The 27,539-nt window shown below is 39.8% G+C and overlaps 2 protein-coding genes across 3 annotated transcripts in view; one reads left to right on the top strand and one right to left on the bottom strand.

The window, feature by feature from the left end:
• The window catches only part of MARCHF1 (membrane associated ring-CH-type finger 1), a 321,593-nt gene extending 312,278 nt beyond the window's left edge, over positions 1–9,315 (top strand). For both annotated transcript variants that reach the window (XM_065877973.1, XM_065877972.1), the window contains one exon: positions 9,017–9,315. In XM_065877973.1, the coding sequence (XP_065734045.1) occupies positions 9,017–9,315 (299 nt within the window). The remainder of the gene's footprint in view (positions 1–9,016) is intronic.
• Positions 9,316–13,927: 4,612 nt separating this feature from the next.
• Positions 13,928–27,539, bottom strand: part of TMA16 (translation machinery associated 16 homolog) — a 35,885-nt gene continuing 22,273 nt past the window's right edge. The window contains exons 4-8 of the mRNA XM_065878114.1: positions 22,183–22,220; positions 20,924–21,008; positions 19,619–19,767; positions 15,643–15,685; positions 13,928–14,148 (exon numbers count right to left, since the gene is read on the bottom strand). Of these exons, the coding sequence (XP_065734186.1) occupies positions 13,968–14,148; positions 15,643–15,685; positions 19,619–19,767; positions 20,924–21,008; positions 22,183–22,220 (496 nt within the window). The 3' untranslated portion in view covers positions 13,928–13,967. The remainder of the gene's footprint in view (positions 14,149–15,642; positions 15,686–19,618; positions 19,768–20,923; positions 21,009–22,182; positions 22,221–27,539) is intronic.

Genomic DNA, 27,539 nt, shown 5'->3' with positions numbered 1-27,539 from the left:
TTGGGAGAACAATTACTCCTCCTGCCTTTCTTTACATATTCTAGAGGAATGTTCCAGGGTACTATCTGTGTGAAAACAAATCACAAAAATACAGACCAAGAAAACAAAAGTTCATGCTGTCTATTTTTAATTGTTTAGTTCTTTGTGGCTGCACTGCGTCTCCATTGCTGCACCCGGACTCTCTAGTTGTGGTGCGCAGGGGCTACTGTTCGTTGTGGTGAGCAGGGGCTACTGTTCGTTGTGGTGAGCAGGGGCTACTCTTCGTTGTGGTGAGCAGGGGCTACTCTTCGTTGTGGTGCGCAGGCTTCTTGTTGTGGAGCACGGGCTCTAGGCACACGGGCTCAGAAGTTGTGGTTCGCAGGCTCCAGAGTGCAGGATCAGTAGTTGTGGCACACGGGCTTAGCTGCTCCATGGCATGTGGGATCTTCCTGGACCAGGGCTCAAACCCTGGTCCATTGTCAGGCAGATTCTTAACCACTGCGCCACCAGCAAAGCCCCATGCTGTCTATTAAAGGGACTATAGATGTTAGGGCTGCCGCAGGACCATTTAAATGCATAGAAGCAAGGGACTAGAATAAGAAATTGATTTTGTCTCACTCCCCTGTGAGCCTCCGAGAACATCCAGGGCTGGGCCATGCCTGCTGGCTGTTAACATTTGCTTTGAGAATGTCTTAAAAATCACTTCCCTGCCATCCATATAATAGTCGCCTTTTCAGCACTGTTGCTTAAACATTCCTTTTTAACGTAATTACACATGCTCTTATTGTTAACAACACCAAAGTGGTAAACACCGACTTGGGCAAGTGATCAGAAGGACAGGGTCTCGTTCTGCCTTGGTCATGTGCTAGTTATCTTCAATAAATAATTATCACTCTGAAGCTCGCTTTTCTCATTTGTTGACTAAATTGGACTGAATATTCTCCAAACTTTCTATGATTCATTTTTCAAAAACACCATGAACTTGCCAAACAAGGTGTTTAGGGCTTCCCTGGTGGTGCAGTGGGTAAGAATCCACCTGCCAATCAGGGGACACGAGTTTGAGCCCTGGTCCGGGAAGATCCCACATGCCGCGGAACAACTAAGGCCGTGCACCGCAACTACTGAGCCTGCACTCCAGAGGCTGCGAGCCACAACTACTGAAGCTCCTGCACCTAGCTCCCGTGCTCTGAAACAAGAGAACCCACCGCAATGAGAAGCCTGTGCACCAGAACGAAGAGTAGCCCCTGCTCGAAACAACTAGAGACCACAAACAGCAACGAAGACCCAACGCAGACAAAAATAAATTTATAAAAAAACAAAACAAAGAAACCCCACGTACTAAATTATTTTTTAAAAAAAGAAAGTGTTTATACAAACTGCACATGTATCATTCATGTTTACTCACAATAAAAATTACCATTAAAACTAGTTAAGGAGAGAGAGACCTTCAAGATGGCTGAAAAGTAAGACGCAGAGATCACCTTCCTCCCCACAGATACACCAGATCTACACGTGGAACACCTCCTACAGAACACCTACCGAACGCTGGCAGAAGACCTCAGACCTCCCAAAAGGCAAGAAACTCCCCACATACGTGGGTAGGGAAAACAAAAAAGAAAAAACAGAGACAAGAGACAAAAGAATAGGGATAGGACCTGCATCTCTGGGAGGGAGCTGTGAAGGAGGAAAGGTTTCCACACGTTAGGAGCCCCTTCGCAGGCAGAGACTGCGGGTGGCAGAGGGGAGGAGCCGCGGAGGAGAGCACGGCAACAGGGGTGCGGAGGGCAAAGCGGAGAGATTCCCGCACAGAAGATTGGTGCTGACAGGCACTCACCAGCCTGAGAGGCTTGTCTGCTAACCTGCCGGGGTGGGTGGGGCTGGGAGCTGAGGCTTGGGCTTCGGTCAGATCCCAGGGAGAGGACTGGGGTTGGCAGCGTGAACACAGCCTGCAGGGGGTTAGTGCGCCACGGCTAGCCAGGAGGGAGTCCAGGGAAAAGTCTGGACCTACCAAAGAGGCAAGACTTTTTCTTACCTCTTTGTTTCCTGGTGCGCGAGGAGAGGGGATCAAGAGCACTGCTTAAAGGAGCTCCAGAGACGGGCGCGAGCTGCGGCTAAAAGCGCGGACCCCGGAGACGGGCATGAGACGCTAAGGCTGCTGCTGCCGCCACCAAGAAGCCTGTGTGCAAGCACAGGTCACTCTCCACACCTCTCCTCCCGGGAGCCTGTGCCGCCCGCCACTGACAGGGTCCCGGGATCGAGGGACAACTTCAGGAGAACGCACAGCGCACAGGGACAACTTCTCCAGGAGAACGCACGGCGCACCTCAGGCTGATGCACCGTCATGCTGGCCTCTGCTGCTGCAGGCCCGCCCTGCATCCATACACCCCCCTTCCCCCCGGCCTGAGTGAGCCAGAGCCCCCGAATCAGCCACTCCTTTAACCCTATCCTGTCTGAATGAATAACAGACGCCCTCCAGCGACCTACATGCAAAGGCAGGTCCAAATCCAAAGCTGAACCCCAGGAGCTGTGGTGCGAACAAAGAAGAGAAAGGGAAAGGGAAATCTCTCCCAGAAGCCTCAGGAGCAGCGGATTAAATCTCCATCAACTTGATGTACCTGCATCTGTGGAATACATGAATAGAAACATAGGCACTAGTCCCCTCCACCAGGAAGCCTACATAACCCACTGAACCAACCTTAGCCACTGGGGGCAAACACCAAAAACAATGGGAACTATGAACCTGCAGCCTGCAAAAAGGAGACCCTAAACAGAGTAAGTTAAGCAAAACGAGAAGACAGACAGATAAAAACATAGCAGATGAAGGAGCAAGGTAAAAACCCACCAGACCTAACAAATGAAGAGGAAATAAGCAGTCTACCTGAAAAAGAATTCAGAGAAATGATAGTAAAGATGATCCAAAATTATGGAAATACAATGGAGAGAAAACGTTTAACAAGGACCTAGAAGAACTAACGAGCAAATACACAATGATGAACACAATGAATTTAAAATTCTATAGAAAGGGCTTCCCTGGTGGCGCAGTGGTTGAGAGTCCGCCTGCTAACGCAGGGGACACGGGTTCATGCCCTGGTCTGGAAAGATCCCACATGCCGTGGAGTGGCTGGGCCTGTGAGCTATAGCCACTGAGCCTGCGTGTCTGGAGCCTGTGCTGTGCAACTTTGAAGAGATTATAGTTGAAAACTTCTCTAATATGGTAAAGGAAATAGCTAATCAAGTCCAGGAAGTGCAGAGAGTCCCATACAGGATAAATCCAAGGAGAAAAATGCAAGACACATATTAAAGTATCAATTAAATACAAAGAAGAGATATTAAAAGTAGCAAGGGAAAAACAACAAATAACATACAAGGGAATCCCCATAAGGTAAACAGCTGACCTTTCAGCAGAAACTCTGCAAGCGGGAAGGGAATGGTAGGACATATTTGAAGTGATGAAAGGGAAAAACCTATAACCAAGATTACCTAGCAAGGATCTCATTCAGATTTGATGGAGAAATTAAAACCTTTACCAACAAGCAAAAGCTAAGAGAATTCAGTGCCACCAAACCAGCTTTACAACAAATACTAAAGGAACTTCTCTAGGCAACACAAAAGAAGGAAAAGACCTACAATAACAAACACAGAACAATTAAGAAAATGGGAATAGGAACATACATATCGATAATTACCTTAAATGTAAATGGACTAAATGCTCACACCAAAAGATACAGATTGGCTGAATGGATACAAAAACAAGACCCATATGTTTGCTGTCTACAAGAGACCCATTTCAAACCTAGGGACAAATACAGACTGCAAGTGAGGGGATGGAAAAAGATATTCCGTGCAAGTGGAAATCAAAAGAAAGCCTGAGTAGCAATTCTCATATCAGACAAAACAGACTTTAAAATAAAGACTATTAGAAGAGACGAAGAGACAAAGAAGGACACTGCATAATGATCAAGGGATCGATCCAAGAAGAAGATATAACAATTGTAAATATTTATGCACCCAACATAGGAGCACCTCAATATATAAGGTTAATGCCAACAGCCATCAAAGGGGAATCGACAGTAACACAATCATAGTAGGGAACTTTAACACCGCACTTTCACCAATGGACAGATCATCCAAAATGAAAGTAAAGAAGGAAACACACACAAGCTTTAAATGATACATTAAACAAGAGGGACTTAATTGATATTTATAGGACATTCCATCCAAAAACAACAGAATACACTTTCTTCTCAAGCACTCTTGGAACACTCTCCAGGATAGATCATATCTTGTGCCACAAATCAAGCCTTGGTAGATTTAAGAAAATTGAAATTGTATCAAGTATCTTTTCCGACCACAACACTATGAGACTAGATATCAATTACAGGGAATAAAAAAAGGAAAAAAATCTGTAAAAAAATACAAACACATGGAGGCTAAATAATATGCTACTAAATAAGCAAGATATCACTGAAGAAATCAAAGAGGAAATCAAAAAATAACCAAGAAAGAAATGACAATGGAAACAAAATGACCCAAAACCTATGGGATGCAGGAAAAGCAGTTCTAAGAGGGAAGTTTATAGCAATACAATCATACCTCAAGAAACATGAAAAATCTTAAATAAACTACCTAAACTTACACCTACAGCAATTAGAGAAAGAAGAACAAAAAAACCCCAAAGTTAGCAGAAGAAAAGAAATCATAAAGATCAGAGAAATGAAGGCGATAATAGCAAAGATCAATAAAACTAAAAAGTGGTTCTTTGAGAAGATAAACAAAATCGGTAAACCATTAGCCAGACTTATCAACTGACACTGCAGAAATACAAAGGATCATGAGAGATTACTACAAGCAACTATATGGCAGTAAAATGGACACCCTGGAAGAAACTGAAAAATTCTTAGAAAAGCACAACATTCAGATACTGAACCAGGAAGAAATAGAAAATATAAACAGACCAGTCACAAGCACTGAAATTGAGACTGTGATTAAAAATCTTCCAACAAACAAAAGCCCAGGACCCGATGGCTTCACAGGCGAATTCTATCAAACATTTAGAGAAGAGCTAACACCTACCCTCCTCAAACTCTTCCAAGATAGAGCAGAGGGAGGAACACTCCCAAACTCGTTCTACGAGGCCACCATCACCCTGATACCAAAACCAGACAAGGATGTCACAAAGAAAGAACACTACAGGCCAATATCACTGATGAACACAGATGCAAAAATCCTCAACAAAATACTAGCAAACAGAATCCAACAGCACATGAAAAGGATCATACACCATGATCAAGTGGGGTTTATCCCAGGAGTGCAAGGATTCTTCAATATATGCAAATCAATCAATGTGATACACCATATTAACAAATGAAAAACCATATGATTTCAATAGAAAAGGCTTTTGACAAAATGCAACACAGCTTTATGATAAAAAACCCTCCAGAAAGTAGGCATAGAGGGAACTTACCTCAACATAATAAAGGCCATATATGACAAACCCACCGCCAACTTCATTCTCAGTGGTGAAAAACTGAAACCATTTCCACTAAGATCAGGAACAAGACAAGGTTGTGCCCGCCCATTCTCCCCACTATTATTCCACATAGTTTTGGAACTTTTAGCCACAGCAATCAGAGAAGAGAAAGAAATAAAAGGAGTCCAAATCAGAAAAGAAGAAGTAAAGCTGTCACTGTTTGCAGATGACATGATATATACATAGAGAATCCTAAAGATGCTACCAGAAAACTACTAGAGCTAATCAATGAATTTGGTAAAGTAGCAGGATACAAAATTAATGCACAGAAATCTTGCATTCCTATACACTAAGGATGAAAAATCTGAAAGAGAAATTAAGGTCATTCCCATTCCTACCTAAGGAGAAAATAATCCTATATGCAGAAAACTACAAGACACTGATAAACAAAATTAAAGATGATACAAATAGATGGAGAGATATCCATGTTCTTGGATTGGAAGATGACTATACTACCCAAAGCAATCTACAGATTCAGTGCAATCCCTACCAATCTACCGATGACATTTTTCACAGACTATAACAAAAAAAATTCACAATTTATATGGAAACACAAAAGACCCTGAATAGCCAAAGCAATCTTGAGAAAGAAAAATGGAGCTGGAGGAATCAGGCTCATGGACTTCAGACTATACTACAAAGCTACAGTAATCAAGACAATATGGTACTGACCCAAAAACAGAAATGTAGGTCAATGCAACAGGATAGAAAGCCCAGAGATAAACCGAAGCACATATGGTCACCTTATCTTTGATAAAGGAATCAAGAATATACAGTGCACAAAATACAGCCTCCAATAAGTGGTGCTGAGAAAACTGGACAGCTACGTGTGAAAGAATGAAATTAGAACACTCCCTAACTCTATTCACAAAAGTAAACTCAAAATGGATTAAAGACCTAAATATAAGGCCAGACAGTATAAAACTCTTAGAGGAAAACATAGGCAGAACACTCTATGACATAAATCACAGCAAGATCCTTTTTGACCCACCTCCTATACAAATGGAAATGAAACAAAAATAAACAGATGAGACCTAATCAAACTTCAAAGCTTTTGCACAGTAAAGGGAATTGTAAACAAGACTAAAAGCCCTCAGAATGGGAGAAAACATTTGCAAATGAAGCAACTGACAAAAGATTAATCTTCAGAATTTACAAGCAGCTCATTCAGCTCAATATCAAAAAAACATACAACCCAATCCAAAATTGGCAGCAGACCTAAATAGAAATTTCTCTGAAGATATACGGATTGCCAACAAACACATGAAAGAACGCTCAACATCACTGATCATTAGAGAATGCAAATCAAAACTACACTGAGGTATCACCTCACACCAGTCAGAATGGCCATCATCAAAAAGTCTACAAACAACAAATGCTGGCAAGGGTGTGAAGAAAAGAAACCATCTTACACTGTTGGTGGGAATGTAAATTGTTACAACCATTATGGAGAACGGTATGGAGGATCCTTAAAAAACTAAATATAGAACTACCATATGATCCAGCAGTCCCAATCCTGGGCATATAGAGAAAACCATAATTCAAAAAGACACATGCACCCCAATGTTCACAGCAGCACTATTTACAATAGCCAAGACATGGAAGCAACCTAAACGTCCGTCAACAGAGGAATGGATAAAGAAGTGGTACATACATACAATAGAATATTAGCCGTAAAAAAGAATAATGCCATTTGCAGCAACATGGATGGACCTAGAGATTGTCATACTGAGTGAAGTAACTCAGAGAGAGAAAGATATCAAAGCTTTATATATATTAAAAGCTTTCCTTCATCCTTAAAATGTCCACTGAGCAAGGCAGCGTGGAAAACAAAGACCAACCAGACGTAGATCCTGCACTGTCAAAGTTATGGCACAGCAGAGAACAAATAACTTACGTCAGAGAGCCACTCACGCCACAGGTGTAAAAATAACATGAAACTGGAAGAGTGAGAACGCTTATTCCCAGCTGGAAATTATTTCTGAGTCAGGTTTTGTGGGACAGGTAGACATTCAGAAATAGAGAAGCAAAGTCTGAGAGAAGAAATATCATGGGCAGAGGCTGGAAGGAGAGAATCTCCAGGCACTTCCAGGGCACAGGTGGTAGTGTCATTTAGGAATCAGAGGGGAAAATGAGATGTAATCCATGGGGATTTCCCTAAAAATGGGAGACAAAACACACTGCAGCTTGTCTGTGGTTAACATCCTTCTAAACAAGGAGACACTAGTGCTCAATTGAACAGCTGAGAGCAAAAATCCTAAATTTCTAAATAAAGAAACGTGATCATCTTCTGCAACAGGGTTTCTCAAGCTCAGCACCATTGGCATTTTGGACTAGGTTAACTCCTTGCTGTCCTACACATTGCAGGATGCTGGCAAAGCAGCACCACACGACTTACTAAGAAGTCAGTAGCACCCGCCCAACACCAGGTATAACGATCGGCATCTCCAGACACTGCTCAGTGGCCCAGGGCACACAACTACCCCCAGTTGTAAGCTGCTGGTCCCCCCAGCTCAGTGAGTCAGGCATAGACAGGATTAAGGAACAAGGCAAGCCCTTCAACGTGAGGCAAACGGGGCAGGGGTCCATTTTGCTTCCAGAGGCATAAAGTATTCATAAATGTCACTCTTACAAAATATAGACAGGATATAGACAGGACGTTTCTTATAACTCTATTCACTGTTACAAGTAAGTAAAACCCGACTTCCCTAAAGTGTGGTTTCCAACCCACCCTTCTCTTTTACTTGACGGTCTCTCACATGAATGACGGCAGCTATCACATCCTCCATACCATCCTAATGTTGGCAAGAGGTGATCTCTTGACCATCATATATTTAACATTTATAATTATGTGTGGCGTAAAAACTGTTGTAGTTACAGAAATGCTCGTGACATAGTTTTAAAAACTCTTTGTGAAAGAAAGTCCATTTCTACTTATGGTGATGGAAATTAAGAGAAAAGACTGATTGATGTCTAAGAAAGAGATGGTTCTCAGTAACAAAATGTAAGATTGGTAAGAAAACAAGTGACTAAAATTCTAAATCTTACACATGTCTGTACTCAGGAATTCTGAGACATGGCAGCTTCTTTCTTTCTTTCTCTTTTTTTAATTTTAAAGGTAATGAGGGTGGGGAGGGAACCCATGGGTACAATCCCACACATGTACCTATTACATTACCTTAAGAGGATCCTAAAGTCTGATTCTTTCACTTCCTTAAAGATTTAGCTGAAATGTCGAAGTAAGTATCTGATGATCACAGTAGGTTCTTGATGGCTAAGAGAGATGAGAGACATCATTACAGGGGTAGGGGAGAGAATTTTTTCATGTACAATTTTGGCAGTATATTTAAGGCAATTAAGCAACAGGTTATAATTTTTACTAGTTAAGAATATATTCCTGATCTATGTATTAACAGGCTGGCATGATCCTTTGAAGGAAACATAGGAAAAGAATCACCAAATCCATCAATAAGACTTGGTGGTAATGTTCTCTCTTTTATTTCACAGGTGTCCTTGAATGGCCATTTTGGACAAAACTGGTTGTGGTGGCCATCGGCTTCACGGGAGGTTTGGTCTTCATGTACGTACAGTGCAAGGTCTACGTTCAGCTGTGGCGCAGGCTGAAGGCCTACAACCGCGTGATCTTTGTGCAGAACTGCCCCGACACAGCCAAGAGGCTGGAGAAGAACTGCTCCTGCACGGTGAACACGGATGCCAAGGACGCCGGGGCAGTGCCTGCCTTACAGACGGGGACCAACGCACTGCCACCTTCAGAGGGCGGCCCCCCCGAAGTCATACCTGTGTGATGGGGCCAGCCGGGAGCGTGTCACCGGAGTATCGCCTGGCCCTCGGCCACTACAAGTGACAGAAGTGATCCTGAGTTAGTCACCCTCATTATCTTCTCTCCTCTTTCTGACTCATTTGTCCTTTCTTTGCTCAAAAAGAAAGGAGAAGAAACACCAAATGATCAGGATCCCATGAAGCAGTCTCAAGTGTGAAGAGAAAATGTGAAAAGCTGGCTGGAGAATGATTTGTGAGACAAGGACCGCTGGAGCAAGGATGCTTTCAGGCAATGAGGAGAGACTACTGGACAGACCCATGAGTCTTCACAGTAACAGGGCAAGGTCAAGAATACGGACTTGAATTGCAACGTGTCTTTCTTCTAGGGCCTTGAACTCTCTCATCTGGAAATGACAAACACATTTGGTTTTAAGCTTGAAATTATCTGCATTATCCCTAAGGCACATCAGAAGCAAACTCAGAAGATGCATATTTTGATATTCATACTTTGACAGCTAACAGGTTTTATGGCTATAGTGGAGTTCGAGTCCAGTTGTTTTGACAGATGCATGTTTTTAAAATAGATGCAATACACATTTCAAGATATTAATACTTGGAATTATGTTTAAATCATGATTTTCAGAGATTTTGGGGTTTAATTAGCTCTGTTAAATATCCACAGAAGCCTTGTATACTCCACCTGGACCCTCTAAAACAGTGTTGTCCAACAGAAATATAATGTGAGCCACAATGAAGGCCACATATGCAAATTTAAATTTTCTAGTAGCCCCATTAGAAAAAGTAAAAACAGGTGAAATGAATTTTGATAATATATATTATTTAACACTATATACCCAAGTTATCATTTCAATGTCATCAATATAAAAAAAGTATTGAGTTATTTTACAGCTCTTTTTATGCACCGAGTCTTCAAAATCTAGTATGTTTACAGCATAGCTCAATTTGAATTAAACTTATTGGCTAGTGCAGCCCTAAAATTAGAGACAAAGCCTCTGCTTCATTTAACAATTGAATCTTTCAAAACAGCAGCTTAATTCACTCTTTTATTCAAAGTATCACAAATACTATTTTACAAAGCACTAAATTAATCAAATTAAATATCTTGGTTAAGAGTTAGGTGAAGTTACCATTTCTCTAAAGGGTGAAAAAACAAAACTACAAAGCAATCTGCCTGTGGTAAGTTCTGAAATTAACTTATTTGCTACTATGAAGCACTTATAATAGGGAAAATAATTTAGTATCTTTGTTAAGTCAAACGTACCTTTTTTTTAATAAGGTGTCAACTTGACAGATGAGTAGTTATGACCAAGCATTAGACTGTATTTTAAAAAGCTGACAGTATTTCCCTTGCTCAGCTGGGAGGCAAAAATATTCAACAGATTCTGTGCTTAGTAATAAATTGAATCGTTTAAGTTTGACAGTTCAGTTGATTATTGTATTCTTTGCATATTCATGTAAAACTGAAATGTGAATGACATAGCAGTGAGCTAGATTAATGATTATAAATATAGTGTGGCCTGTCAAAGAGAGATGTCTTACATAAAATGAGGTGATTTATTTTTGCTAGCTGTCGTATTTATTATTGTGAAAAGGCAACCGTGATGGCCATAGAACCAAAGCATGGGTATCGTATTGCACAAATCTGGGTATCACATTGATGCACTTTGTAATTGTCAGTGGGCTTTTTCAAAACTCACACGTTACCATAGGGAAAGAAAAGAGAAATAACCTTTTACTGAAGAGAAGTTTGATTCGATACGAGTAGTGGCTGACACTGAGTCCAAATAGCCCCAGTTCCTAGAAATAAAGCAAAGGTCAACAGTATCAACTGTGTGTGTGTGGCATGTGTTTGTTCCTGTATATACATGAGAAAAACGTCAAGGTATTCAGTCAGGCAGGAAACAAAAGGTTTAAAACCCATCTTTCTTAAAACTTGCTGTAGGAGCACGGAATGAAGGCACAGGAAAAACTAAGTTGAGGCAACTATAAACTAGACCAAAATTTCTGCACAAATAAAGACATAGTGGTGTAATTAAAAATATATGAAGCTTAAACAACCTGGACTTTGTATTAACTCCTTAAATTTCCATTTTCAAGGTTTAAGATAAATACACTCATGGATAATGAAGCTTTAGGGGATTTAACCAGGCACCTCACCCAAGGGATTAAATGTGATCCATTCTTTTCTGGTAATTTTCCTAAGCATTTTACTAACCCGTTTCTCCTGAGGTTTAACAATGGCAGCAGTTGTTTACAATATTCCTGAGGGAACAAAATCTAGCCACCAGCAAACAAAGAAATGTTGATTTCTCTTTTGTTTGCTCTGTAAGGAAAAGGATTATTTACCTGAATTATACCATAAATACCATTTAAATTCTGTCCAAACTTTAGCAATACAGGTAAGTGCATAATTTCACAGTGGAAGACGATTGGCTTAATAAATAATTTATTAAGGGGCATACCGAACACTAAGAAATTCTAGAATGAAAAGTAAGGATAAGCATTACTGTATTAATGATAAAAACTGACATGGTATTTTAAAACCATACGTAAATTCTCAAAATGAACTTGAATAGGCTTTGACTTTCTTGAAATGAGAAAATAATATAGCTCCCTAACACATTAAAAGTCAACATTATTCTGCTATTCTTTTTAAACACTGAACTCCTGAATTTAAATCTTTAAAAGTTTTCCTGTAAGGGCTGTTGGTAGTTCAAACAATCTGAAGTAACTATGTGCGTTTAAAAGCTAGTGTTGATTATTTTCTCTTACGTTCTGTGTGGCAGTGGTACACTTGTCCTTTCGATGACCGGGTTTGGCTTTGTGACAACACTTGTGGACTGGATATACCCTTCACAAAGGAAAACTGCTCTCCGGAATGGCAGTGTTTTGAAGCATGCTCACCTGCTTATGTAAGAAGTAAAATGGAATCGAAACAAAGAATGAAACTCAAGAATAAACTTACCGTTCTGCTAAAACCTTGGCTTTTTATCATCATGAATCTGTGGTATTATCAATACCAGAAAACATACATTTATGCTGTTGATTTTTTAAAGAACTGTCACTCTAATTGTGTAAAATCGAAGATTAAATTGTAAAGAAATGAAATCCAGTATTTTTTTTTTTAAAGTGAAGCCCAAAGGGCAATTAAACTTAAGTACAAACAAAATGTAAACAAACAAAACAAAAATGTTCCCATCGACTTGGGATATAAAGCAATGGAGAAATAAAAGGAAGACAGGTATATATATATATATACTCTGGAGTCTTTCAAAATGCCCTAGGATTAAATCTCACTCCGAGCTTGTTACATGTGATTATAGTCCCAGAGATGGCCACATAGTTACATTTATCTTGTTTTGCAAAAGGTCCCTAAAACTATCTATTCTCACTCCGAGCTGCTGTTACATGTGATTATAGCTCCAGAGAGATGGCCACATAGTCACACTTACCTTGTTTTGCAAAAGGTCCCTAAAACATCTACTTATTTGGGCTGGAAAACTAGCTCATTAGAGCAATGACATCACTAAGATACTCTAATTGTCATGGAGGAGAGGTGGGGAGGAAGGTTTTTGCATCTGCCTGACACAATTTACCTTTCCTTGCCATGCCAATGAATATTTTGGAACAAAGTAGAGCTCTTAAAACTTATCATTATGGTAGTTGTCATACAATAATTGTGTAGGACTTACACTTTAATTAAGAAAGATGAAAATCAGTCTTCTTTCCTTAAGTCAGCCCAAAGGTGCTATTTTACCTGTCAATACAGTTGAAAGGAAGTACTGTTATTTTGGGCTGCAGTGTTTCCTCCACATCTGAAGAAAGCCCATTTGAAACTGCATTAAAACAAACAAGGAAAAATTATTTTAACTGTGTGCAATTTGGGGGATTGAGCATTTGTACTTTTTTCGGTTTTACCTAATTCTCTTGCATGAACGATTTACTGTTTTGTGAATAATGTGTACTAAGACAAATTAAGGAAAAGAAAATAATTACCTGTGAAAAACAGACTTTGTATATTAAACAAGTGATCCAAACCTTTGTTGTGGTTTCTATATTTTTTGCCTAACTTACCTGGATTTCTGCAGATTTGTATCTGCAACATTCAAACAGCCTTGAGTGCTTAAGATTTTTTTTTTAAATATATAAATTTATTTATTTGTTTTACTTTTGGCTGCGCTGGGTCTTCGTTGCTGTGTGCGGGCTTTCTCTAGTTGCGGTGCGTGGGCTTCTCATTGCCGTGGCTTCTCTTGTTGCATAGCATGGGCTCCAGGTGCGCGGGCTTCAGTAGTTGTAGCTCATGGGCTTAGCTGCTCTGTGGCATGTGGGATCTTCCCGGGCCAGGGATCCAACCCGTGTCCCCTGCATTGGCAGGCGGATTCCTAACCACTGCGCCGCCAGGGAAGCCCGAGTTCTTAAGATTTTATAACGGTCTGGGTTTTTAAGCAGGGTCTGAACATATTTATGTAAACATAAAGCAACATTCATTTTTAAGTTAAAATCGTAACACTGTTTTTGAAACTGAAAATGGGATTCTCATCATATAAGAGAATAAGCTAAACAGCAAATTGTTGTGTAGAGACAATTATTTACCATAATCAATTCAAGTGTAACTTGAAGTTCTCAAATTATTTATTTTCAACTCAAGTAAAGACAATTAGGCCACTGCAGTCATTTCCTCGTCTGTGTCACTTGATTCATCTTTCAGTTCCAATTCTCCTAAATCTCCGTCTACAGCTGTCACAGGTTTCTTCTTACACTTCTTAGGCACTGCATCATTAGCACAGATTTTTCTCATTTTAATGTTCGGCAATTTCTTCAGATCAAAATCCCATTCCCTAGACAAAAGAGAGAATGCAGAGGGGTGGTAAGGTAGGGAAGTAATAGTCAATCTTCAAAACTAAGCAGAAGAAAGTTTACAAATTTACAGCAGATTCAAATGCACTAGAAAGAAACAATATAAATGCAGTAGCAAAAAAAATGTCCCAAGAACTGAGGTTTGCTTTTTCCATACTTAACTGAACTTTCTCATGAATCTACAATAGCGGTTAACTGCACAGAGAATTCAAAATTTCCAAAGCAATGCAGGAAAATATCAGGCAGAAGTTACAAGGAAACTCTGTTCCATTCTTTTATTCTCCCTAACCCAAACACTTCCCTCTATTAGGACACATATGGTATCAAGAATCTCTGAAGTAGGAACTACATCATCCTGGAAAATCTCCAAAATGCAGTCAGAAAAGGTTTTTCTTTTCACACACAATGGTAAATCACAATTGTTTTAGTAATCAAACAATTTTTTTGGTTTTAATAGAAAACTTTTAGTTCTTCAACCCCAGCTTTTCTCTGACAATCCTATGTTCAATTACTTTACAAGCAATGTGAAGATTCTTCTGAGAACTGAACTCTGATACTAACAGTCTAGGCTAATTTCTTCTCATTTCTGGCTTTCTTTGGGGGAGGCAGAACATACACTGTTTTAGGAATAAAGAGAACATTTATATATCTGATTTCTTAACATTACAGGCAAAAAAAATTAATGTATAATCAATCTTAAGCTCCATGTACTTATAAATACATGTACCTAGGCTACAAAGTGAACCACTTCTTAAATATGATCAATCAATTCTATTAGAGCAAATATTTTATGAATATTAAATATTTTCTATGAATTCAGAAGTATAAAAATATAAAATAAGCTTAAGGGTTTCAAATAATATGGACTTAAATGTATCTAATTTCAATTAAAATTTCAGACTGATCAACATGGTCTAGCTAGTATCAAAATGATTAATAAAAATTATGTTCTAAAGACAAAGAACCCATGTTTGAAAACTGAAAACAGGAAATCCTACTCACTGGTCTCTCGGTCACACAGCACTATTAGAGAGACCACTGGGGCAACTGGTTCTTTATGATTTAACCATTTCCCCATACCACTTCCCACTAGCCACCTTCTCCATAAGGGGGTGCTGCGAACAGTATGGGGACAGGACTCAGCCAACAAGTCTGCTGCTGACAATTTATCTTTTTAAAAAATAACAACCAGGGAGGAACAAGGATATCATGTTCTTTAAGTACTATATTAAAGCATTTTAAAGTATTTTGAAAAACAAATAAAAGCACCAGGTCATTATCATTTCAGTGTACATCAGGCATCTCAAACAAATGCTAAACTTAGGAAAATTCTTACTTCAACTGATGAAAGAGGAAAGGTTAAAAAGAACCTCCTAATTTTCTTTTAGCTCTAACGTCTAGACTCAAAAAGGGAAGAAAGTTTATCTCTTATGTATTTTACTTGCAGCTTCAAAGAACAAAAGAGACAGACTCACCTAAAAGTTTTCAGATTACCTGCATTTAAAATGTCTGGAATCTCTGGAAAAGAAAATAATTTATATCTATTAGGCAATGCTTTCTATGATAACATTTATAGTTTCCTCATTTTCTATCTCAGAAACAATAGTAACTGACAGACAGCAAGAACATCCAAAAAAAAACTTTCAAAGCATGATTATAATGCTCTAATGAAAGGTAAGCTTTGCAAGCATAAAGGACTTACTTTATAAGAAGGTGATTCAAAAAGAACACTATTAAATAATGTATTCTACCACAGAATCTATAAAATAAAACAAACCTATCAACAAAATAAACTCTGTCCTTTTAGACAGTAAAGGTGCCTGGCAAATTCTAACTATCGGTCCCCTACAACAACATGCTCACAGTTGTTTTACATATTTTCTTGGTGAAAGGTGCAATTTTTTCAAGCATATAGTTCGCTTTGGCAAGGTAGAGTTTGTCTGAGGAATGCAAGGATTATTAAATCTTAAAAAATGCTATTAAAAATGTAAAAAAATTTTCAAATAAACTATAATCAATAGATGTTCAATAAAGTTCAATAAAATTTAAACCCATTTTAAATGAAAACTAGGTGTATGACAGCTCCTTATGATTAGAAAGTGGATCATAAACCTATATGCATGGGTCATCCTTGTTGATGGAACACAGAGGCATGTTTAACAAAAACTGGAACACTGCTGCAAAAATTCTGGCCAATGGATAAAATATTAAATAAAATCCAGTATCAATTAATGAAAAAGATAAAAATGTTTGACGTGACTGTATACTGACTTTTACAATAGCTTCAGAAAATAAGAGTATGAGTACGAGGGGTCAGGTGTTTAAAAGGTATAAATTAAGCACAATTATTTTTTTTAAGAAATTCTAATAAAATGAGTCAGGAACAGTTATACCACCATGGAGCAAGAGGGAGAGATGTCAGTCATCTTGTCTTCTCTGAACCTGATCAACACAGCATTTGGTGACAATCTGCCCACGTTTCTAGATGCTTGTAAACTTGATAGAGTTGACAAAGTTTTTTTCACCAGACACATTCCATGCATCTGGAATAAGGACTGTGGCATAACTGGAAGACAAGGTGTGAGTTTTAGCACTGGCTCCACCACCAGCAGATGTCTGACCTGGAGTGTGCCGTCAATTACTGGCGGCTGCAGGCTGAACAGACTGAGCACAGAGACCACCTGGGAGGCTGTCATGATGGCAGAGCTGAGATGGTGGTGGCTCGAGCTAGAGGTGCTGGGGGCAGCAGGCAAGCCATTAGACTCTTAAGTATATCCTGCTGATGAGCTGGGTGTGGAATGCAAAACCATCGGCAGGGTTTCTGACACGAGCGAGGGGGCAAGTGGTGATATCACTGACAGACACATGGAGCTTGCAGGAGAAGCAAGTTTTAGGAGAAAAGCTGGACTCTGCTTTGGGACATAAGTTGGAGATGCATGTAAGACACTCAAGTAGATACTCTGAGAAACCCAAGTTTGATAATGCAACTCTGGAGTTCTAGTGACAAGTATTGAGAATATAAATTTGGAAGTTATGAGCATTTAAATGGTATTTAAAACCACAGGACTGAATGACATCAACTCAGGAATTCATGTAAAGAGAAAAGAGAAGAGGCCCAAAGACAGGGACCTGGGTCAATATTTAGTTTGTGAGGCTATGAGGGATTCAACTCAGGACACTGAAGTCATGGCCAGTTAACTTGGAGGAAAACCAGGGAAGGTCAGGGGCTTCTACCCCAAATAAAAAGTGTGACAAGAAATGAAGGGATCATCTGTATCAAACACTGCAGAAAAGTTGACTACATGAGTGCCCAGTACAGGCACTATGTGTCTTAGCAACTTAAAGGTCATCGGTGACAAGGGCTTTTAGTTGAGTGGTGGCTACAAAAGCTTAATTAAGGGGTTCCAATAAAAATGGAAAAATGAGGAAATGGAGACTACAAGCATAGACAAACTGAGGTGAAAAGGACACAGTGGCCAAAGCTCTCCCTCAACCTCCTACAGTAGGTTCTGTGTCAGGCGCTTGATACGTGAAATCTCATCTTTTTTTTTTTTTTTTTTTTTTTTTGCGGTACGCGGGCCTCTCACCGTTGTGGCCTCTCCTGTTGCGGAGCACAGGCTCCGGACACGCAGGCTCAGCAGCCATGGCTCACGGGCCCAGCCGCTCTGCGGCATGTGGGATCTTCCCGGACCGGGGCACAAACCCATGTCCCCTGCATTGGCAGGTGGACTCTCAACCACTGCGCCACCAGGGAAGCCCCTCTCTTGACTTTTAAACAACCTGGGAAGGAGGTGCACTATTTACCTCTATTTTTAAATAGACGGTAACAAGGCCAGGGAGTGGGTGGGAAGAAACTTGCCCTGTTATATAATAAGCTGTAAGGGTTTAAGTCCAGATCTATCTAGTTCCAAAGTTATTCTGTTGTTTTTTCAGTGAAGAAACTCACTGCTTAGGAATGATGTGGAGGAACTGCCATCTACTCAGGGCTCACAGTGTCACTGAGGGTAAGTGCCTGATGCTAACCTTCCAGCTGTCGAGGTATATGCTGCGAAGACATCCAACTCTATGGATCCACCTACGGCCAGACTGACGCAGCTCCAACAAAACAACTAGGTGAGGGACCAGGCTCCTCCCCCACGAAGTTCCCCTATTAGAAAGCCCCGGGGAACGCAGATAACTGACCACCTGAGTGACCCCGTTCCCCCTGCTGGCGCCTTTATGAAGACTGAACCCATGAAACCCCAGGCATCCCGCCTATGACCCTAACAAAGGCAGGGCCCCAGGTCCCTGTTCCCTCCCTCTTTCTCTACTGGAGACCTCGCTGTGTGGCCCTCAGGCATGTCCTGTACCATCAGGACTTTTAAGCACTAAATCTTGTTTTTTTCAAAGCTCCCTGCTGGTTTTTGCTGAGGTGCACCCTACAATCACAGTAAGAACCACGAGGGTGGGGTCCAGCCACAACACTGGCTCCAGTGGGGAGAATGCCTGTGGAGGCCGCCCCAAACCTTCCTGGCACACAGCATCACTATGCACAAGCTGGGACCAACACAACAGTTACCCACAGGGTATCTGCTTCAGGGCCCTATTGCTATTATTAAAATTTAAAAACCTAATGTTGCTTTAAGCATTTCATTTACTGTACTTCCCAAGCAAATCCACACAGGAATGCCTACAGGGACCAGGCAGGGAATGTGAATGAAGGACGGTTAGGGACCGCTGAACGTGCAAGTCTAAAAGGGACAGTCGCTACCTTGCTCTAGCAGATGATGCTGCCAGACCACCGCATGTTTTACGAGAAGCCAGAAATCTACATTTTTCATGTGAAATCAGCAGATTTTTTTATACTGACAATTAATAAGCCAATCAAACACCATTTGCAGGCCATGTAGCCCTTGGGTCATCACCTGACTTTGGGCTTTGCAAGCCCTTACAAGTGCCCTCTCCTCTCCTCCTAAGCGCCTTTCTTCAGACAGTGTTGTTAAGCCCACAACATACTTGTCTTCAGGAACTGTAAGAAATGCTAGTGCTAAGAAAGAAAATTTGATTTCTATAACTTCTCAAGAAATGCTGCAACAAGTATAGCTCTTTACTACAAGACTTACAAAGACAAGAGGACACAGTACTTACTCTAAAGAAACGTCGATGTGGTTGGAGACGGGCAAGTAATAACTCTAGAACAAAGCAAATCAAGTATACACCGGAAGGGAGAGGAAAACCTTACTGTCACAGTAGAAAGATAAGTCACCGTCAACACTGACGGTTTGGGGAATGTAGGAGGAAAAAAAGGATGAATTCAGAAATTATTCCAAACACTCAAAAGGAAAGGAAATCAAAGGAAGAAAATCAAACTAAACTAAATAAATAGAATAAGTAAAGCCAAATATTACTAGAAAGAAGGGAAGGTACGCTGAGAACACACCAAGCTCCGTACTGCCGCCCTCCCGCTCCTACCGAGGCCGCAGCCCCTGTACTGCTGCCACTCTCGCTCCGTGGTCTGCTTGATGGCCGCCTCTCGGGCGCAGTGCCGCCGGCCCCGCCTGGCCTTGATGCTGTTGTGTAACTCAATCTGCTCCAGCTCACTGCTGAACCGATTTAAATACCTGAAAAACAAGAAAATGATCTGACTTACAGAGTCTCTGTTTGGCTTATACTAGTTCATTTAAAACATAACCTCCCCCCCCCACAAAAAAAAACCCACCATAATCCCCAGCCTTCGCCTGTCCCTTAAGTTTTTATATCCCTCTGAATTCCTTAAGTTCTCAGACCTCAGACCTTCTCGTGGTAACTTAACCATTTTCAAAATTCCTGTGACCACATCAAAGCCTGCCATTAAAGTGTCTGTTAAACAAACTCCGTATCCACGTACTCGGCCACCTCCTGGACATCTCCATCTGGCTTAACACGCCACCCCTGGCCTTGCCTCCGCGCTGCCCCTAGGCGCCCCCTCCCGACCCGCTCCATCCCCTGGGACAACCATTCATCCAGCTGCCCAAGTAAGGAATGCGAGTGCCCCCCCCCCCCCCCCCCGACTCCTCGCCTCTCTCCCTTTTACGCCACATCTAAGTCTTCATTAAAGATGGGGACTTCTGCTTCCTTCAAAGGTCTGCACTCTTTCATTTCTCTTCACCACACTGCTCCCACCATCACCTCTTGCCTGGACTGCTTCATCAGCCTCTCAGCAGTCTCCCAGCCAAAGCCTGCCCCCTCATCCATTCTCCTCATTCCTCCAACTGTGACCTTTCTGAAGTTTAAAAATGTGACCATCTCAGGTGCTTGCTGTAACTATGTCTCTCACGGTCCTTGGTTAAAGTCCAAACTCTTACACTGATATCTGAAATCTTTCAAAAGCTGGTTGTTTATCCTACCTGTCACAATTCCCTCCTTGAACCTATTATTTCAGTCTTATTAAATGTCTGGCAGATCACTAAATACGTTGCTCTCACCCCGGGCCTTTCAGATCTTGTTCTCTCTGCCTAGAGGCTCCAACTACCTCACCTCAATCTGCTAACCCCTATCTTTAGATGTCAGTTTAGATGACATTCCTCCAGGAAGCCAAGAAACTGGGTTAACTACCACTCTGAGGCCCAGAAAGGTTACAAAGCTACTAAAATGGCTAAGCTAGTATAAGAATCCAAAGTCTTGATAACAAAGCTCATTTGCTCATCTATAAATCCCGAATAGAACTCTGAATGTTGAAGAATCAAGCTGGGGAATTCCTGCTACTGACCCTTTGCTCATAACATGCCCAGTGTTTACCTTTCAATTAATTCACAAGCATCTCTCTTTGAATATCCTACTTTTTTGGGATCAAGATGATTTTGAAACCACTGCAGTTTTTCACCTATAACAACAAGTACCAAGACAGTTTAACACTACAAGTCATCATTCAAGCAGAGGTAGTCATTATAATTTTCAACATCAATGTGTTCAAAACAGTATCAAAATTTATTTCAAAGTTAAATATAAAGTTTTGTGTGGGCTCAAAGCTAACTAAATCAGTCTGTCAGAAATTAAATTGTCACATTTTAATTTGGGCAAGAGACAAGGGTAGGAGGGACGCTTTTCTGTATATATTTCTTATCCAGTAAGGATACAAAAAATTTAAAAAAGGAAAGAACACTCTTAACAGAACACGAAGTTCTAGGTATTTATAAAGCAAAGGATAGAACTTATCCGAAATAACAAAAATGAGAGTCTGATCAAATTAATGAAGAAGATGACATCTGCTGAACATTTAATAAGCAGCAGGCACTGTGTCAAGACCTTTACAATCCTATGAGGATTATTATTATTATTATTATTATCTCCATTTAGAAGAGACAGGTTAAGTAACCTGTTCAGGGCCTCAAAGTTAGTAAATATCTTAAGCATACAAGATCTGCCCGATACTGTACAGAATGAGTGACATTTATGATCACGGAGCTGACAGACCTCATCCTTATGAGTAAATCTGACCATCGGGGTGTCACTTTCAATTAGATTTCTCAATATTACAAATCAAGAAATGGCCCTACCCAGGATTACTGACAAACCGTTTAGAAATACTATTCTATTGCCTGATAAAGCATTAGAGTTAATGGTTCAAATACCTTTCATTTTGGTTATAAAGCCTAATAGCCACTCTTCTGAAATCTCAGACTTGTCACACACACAAAAAGACTGTGACACTGAGATACAGACTGAGGATGTATATATTCACATCATTAAATATGAATTGTTGTTTTCAAAATCCTTCATAATTCTAATGGTCAGGGAGCTAGAATTAAACTTGAAAGAGAAAGAGAGAGAGAGACAGGAATGGGGGGATGGATAAAAACAGGTAGGTAGGTACTAAACAGTTTCTAGAAAACTGAGCTAGATATTATTAACACTGTTCTCAGAGTTTATTGATTGATTTTATTTTGTTTTGATCAAGTCTGGTAAAGAAAATTCACTTAGATAAAAATAGTATTTTACTAAGAAAGTCAAAAGAAAATAGGTATAGAGAAGAACTTCAAATAAGTATATCCACTTACCAATAAGTTTGAGACGCAACGCCTTTTCATTCTTCAGTCTTGGGAGAAAAAGTGTGTATGTGTCAGAAAACTTCCAAAGCAAGTTTTAAAAATCTGTCAAAAGCAACAAAAACTACCCAAAGAACTTTAATTCAAAGATCATTCTTTTATGCATATGAAATTAATTTTAAAAAATTATTTTGTTTATTTATTTGGTTGCACCGGGTCTTAGCTGGAGCAGGCGGGCTCCTTAGCTGCGGCACGTGTGCTCCTTAGTGGTGGCATGCGAACTCTTAGTTGCAGCATGCATGTGGGATCTAGTTCCCTGACCAGGGACCAAACCCAGGCCCCCTGCATTGGGAGCACGGAGTCTTAACCACTGCGCCACCAGGGAAGTCCCAAAATTAATTTTTTTTAATGAAGAAACACTGAATACCGTGCTTCTCTTTTAAATCACTGGAACAAAATTCTTAGAAATGCACAACCTGCCAAGACTGAATCAGGAAGAAATAGAAAATATGAACAGACCAATCACAATCACTGAAATTGAATCTGTGATTAAAAATCTTCCAACAAACAAAAGCCCAGGACCCGATGGCTTCACAGGCAAATTCTATCAAACATTTGGAGAAGAGCTAACACCTATCCTTCTCAAACTCTTCCAAAATATAGCAGAGGGAGGAACACTCCCAAATTCATTCTATGAGGCCACCATCACCTTGATACCAAAACCAGACAAGGATGTCACAAAGAAAGAAAACTACAGGCCAATATCACTGACGAACATAGATGCAAAAATCCTCAACAAAATGCTAGCAAACAGAATCCAACAGCACATTAAAAGGATTATATACCATGATCAAGGGGGGTTTATCCCAGGAATGCAAGGATTCTTCAATATACGCAAATCAATCAATGTGATCCACCATATTAACAAATTGAAGGAGAAAAACCATATGATCATCTCAATAGATGCAGAGAAAGCTTTTGACAAAATTCAACACCCATTTATGATAAAAACCCTGCAGAAAGTAGGCACAGAGGGAACTTTCCTCAACATATTAAAGGCCATATATGACAAACCCACAGCCAACATCATCCTCAATGGTGAAAAACTGAAAGCATTTCCACTAAGATCAGGAACAAGACACGGTTGCCCACTCTCACCACTCTTATTCAATATAGTTTTGGAAGTTTTAGCCACAGCAATCAGAGAAGAAAAGGAAATAAAAGGAATCCAAATCGGAAAAGAAGAAGTAAAGCTGTCACTGTTTGCAGATGACATGATACTATACATAGAGAATCCTAAAGATGCTACCAGAAAACTACTAGAGCTAATCAATGAATTCGGTAAAGTTGCAGGATACAAAATTAATGCCCAGAAATCTCTGGCATTCCTATACACTAATGATGAAAAATCTGAAACTGAAATCAAGAAAATACTCCCATTTACCTTTGCAACAAAAAGAATAAAATATCTAGGAATAAACCTACCTAAGGAGGCAAAAGACCTGTATGCAGAAAATTATAAGACACTGATGAAAGAAATTAAAGATGATACAAATAGATGGAGAGATATACCATGTTCTTGGATTGGAAGAATCAACATTGTGAAAACGACTCTACTACCCAAAGCAATCTACAGATTCAATGCAGTCCCTATCAAACTACCACTGGCATTTTTCACAGAACTAGAACAAAAAATTTCACAATTTGTATGGAAACACAAAAGACCCCGAATAGCCAAAGCAACCTTGAGAATGAAAAACGGAGCTGGAGGAATCAGGCTCCCTGACTTCAGACTATACTACAAGGCTACAGTAATCAAGACAGTATGGTACTGGCACAAAAACAGAAAGGTAGATCAATGGAACAGGATAGAAAGCCCAGAGATAAACCCACACACGTATGGTCACCTTATCTTTGATAAAGGAGGCAGGAATGTACAGTGGAGAAAGCACAGCCTCTTTAATAAGTACTGCTGGGAAAACTGGACAAGTACATGTAAAAGTATGAGATTAGATCACTCCCTAACACCATACACAAAAATAAGGTCAAAATGGATTAAAGACCTAAATGTAAGGCCAGAAACTATCAAACTCTTAGAGGAAAACATAGGCAGAACACTCTATGACATAAATCACAGCAAGATCCTTTTTGACCCACCTCCTAGAGAAATGGAAATAAAAACAAAAATAAACAAATGGGACCTAATGAAACTTCAAAGCTTTTGCACAGCAAAGGAAACCATAAACAAGACCAAAAGACAACCCTCAGAATGGGAGAAAATATTTGCAAATGAAGCAACTGACAAAGGATTAATTTCCAAAATTTACAAGCAGCTCATGCAGCTCAATAACAAAAAAACAAACAACCCCATCCAAAAATGGGCAGAAGACCTAAATAGACATTTCTCCAAAGAAGATATACAGAATGCCAACAAACACATGAAAGAATGCTCAACATCATTAATCATTAGAGAAATGCAAATCAAAACTACAATGAGATATCATCTCATACCAGTCAGAATGGCCATCAAAAAATCTAGAAACAATAAATGCTGGAGAGGGTGTGGAGAAAAGGTAACACTCCTGCACTGCTGGTGGGAATGTGAATTGGTACAGCCACTATGGAGAGCAGTATGGAGGTTCCTTAAAAAACTACAAATAGAACTACCTATGACCCAGCAATCCCACTACTGGGCATATACCCTGAGAAAACCATAATTCAAAAAGAGTCATGTACCAAAATGTTCATTGCAGCTCTATTTACAATAGCCCGGAGATGGAAACAACCTAAGTGCCCATCATCGGATGAATGGATAAAGAAGATGTGGCACATATATACAATGGAATATTACTCAGCCATAAAAAGAAATGAAATTGAGCTATTTGTAATGAGGTGGATAGACCTAGAGTCTGTCACACAGAGTGAAGTAAGTCAGAAAGAGAAAGACAAATACCGTATGCTAACACATATATATGGAATTTAAGAAACAAAAATGTCATGAAGAACCTAGGGGTAACACAGGAATAAAGACACAGACCTACTGCAGAACGGACTTGAGGATATGGGGAGGGGGAAGGGTGAGCTGTAACAAAGCGAGAGAGAGACATGGACATATGTACACTACCAAATGTAAAGTAGATAGCTAGTGGGAAGCAGCCGCATAGCACAGGGATATCAGCTCGGTGCTTTGTGACCGCCTGGAGGGGTGGGATAGGGAGGATGGGAGGGAGGAAGATGCAAGAGGGAAGAGATATGGGAACATATGTATATGTATAACTGATTCACTTTGTTATAAAGCAGAAACTAACACACCATTGTAAAGCAATTATACCCCAATAAAGATGTTAAAAAAATTTTTTCCTGCTCTGCAATGACTAAATGATACCTATAAAACAAATTGGTTTTGAGAACACAAAAGAAAGCTTGATTATATTTTGTAATATGCAGAATACTTGTGCACAAAATAATGAGGACCTTCTAGAAGACTGAGTGCTGCCACCAAGACCAAAATACATCACTATCACCTTTTAAACTTCAACAAGAACAAAAAAATGTTTACTTTTCATCAATTTGATAAGAATTGTAACAAAGAAAAAGAACTCATTTACTCTCAAAAAACTGGTCTAGGTGATATATGCCTCCTATTATTGTTATTCTTAATTCTAATTCATTCAGAAAAGACCTTTGGATGCTAGCTTTTGCAACATTTTATGCTAGCCACTAGGGATACAGCAATGAAGAAAAATAAATCCACTGTCCCTGCCCTAACAAAGCAGACCAGATTTACCCTCCCACTTAAAACAAGTAGAAAACTGGAGAACTAAAATGAAGCCTTTTTAATAAAAACTTTTTAGCCACAGAATGGAGAAAATATTCACAAAACAATAACATACCTGCATTAAGAATATACAAATAGTTCTTACTACCTAACTACAGACAAAATTCAAAACCAAAAGGAAAAAGATTTTAACAGACTTTTCATCAAAGACATAAAAGTGAACAAAAAGCACATAAAAATATATCATTAGTCATAAAGAAATACAAATTAAAACCACACTGAGATACTACTGTACACTTACTAGATTGGCTAAAATCTGTCTTAAAACTGAAAATACATGTTTGAGAGGAAATGGAGTGAATGTAACTCTTACACATCACTGGGAAAAAAATAAAATGGTACCATCACTGCAGATAATTTTTTATATACTTAAACATTATCCCCACCACATGACTTCATTCTTTTAAACAATTTCTTAAAAACTCAACTTCTTATTTACTTAAACATATATCTTCTGTATGACCCAGCAATTCCAGTTCTAAGAACTGAAAGAAAAATGTTTTATGTCCACAGAAACACCTATACACTAATGTTCATGGCAGCTTTATCAAAATGTAACAGCAGGGTTGATACTCTTTGCTTAAATGTCAGCTAGTAACAAACTAGGCTTTGAGGGCCATGTGGTTGGTCTGTCATAACTACTCATCTCTGCCACTGTAGCCTCAAAGCAGCTGCAAACAACGTGAAAGGATTGGGCATAGCTGCTTTCCAATAAAACAAACTTTTTTTTACAAAAACAGGTGGATGGCCACTTAGTTTGCAGACCCTGAAAAGAGCCAAAAACTATAAACAATCCGAATAACCACCAACAGGTAAATGGATTAAAAAACTGCATATATCCATACAATGGTACACTACTCAGTAATAAAAGAGAAAGACAACAAATTTCACAAACAGTATAATTGAAAAAATCTGGCACAAAAATTACATACAGTATGATTCCATTTACATGAAACACTACGGAAGACAAATCTCATCTACCAAAATAAAGAGCAAATCAACAGGTGCCAAGGCTAGGGGCGGAGAGCTGAGACTTGACCGGGAAGAGCTTTGGGGAGGATGAAAACGCACTATACGTACACTGATCACAGTGGTTATACCACATATTGCCAAAACCCAGACGCTGTACACTTCAAATATGTCTGCTTTGTCCTATCTTATTTATACCGCAGGGAAGAGTCGAGTTAGAAGTCAAGTTTGCTACAGTTCTGAATGAACGCACTGGGGGCCTGAACTACAGTGGGGTGGAGCTGGGATGAAGAAAAGAAGAGAAATCTGAGACTGATTCTCAAAAACAGCTGTTTCCTAGATTCTTACCCATTACGCTTAGCTTCTCTCCGTTGATTTTCCATATTAAATAACCTTCATTTGCTATCTAGAGTTCTTTGCCACATACCCAATGGGACAAAATATGAGAGTAGTACACAGCAACAAGATGTCACTACGCTGAGAAGTCATAAAATAAAGCTAAAAGCATGATACAGAATAACTCTTTGCTGCCTATAAACTGTGCACCACTTGAAACCACACT

This window comes from Phocoena phocoena, chromosome 5 (genome assembly GCF_963924675.1).
Source record: "Phocoena phocoena chromosome 5, mPhoPho1.1, whole genome shotgun sequence".
NCBI classification, from domain to species: Eukaryota; Metazoa; Chordata; class Mammalia; order Artiodactyla; family Phocoenidae; genus Phocoena; species Phocoena phocoena.
This window is presented reverse-complemented; position numbering and strand designations above follow the sequence as displayed.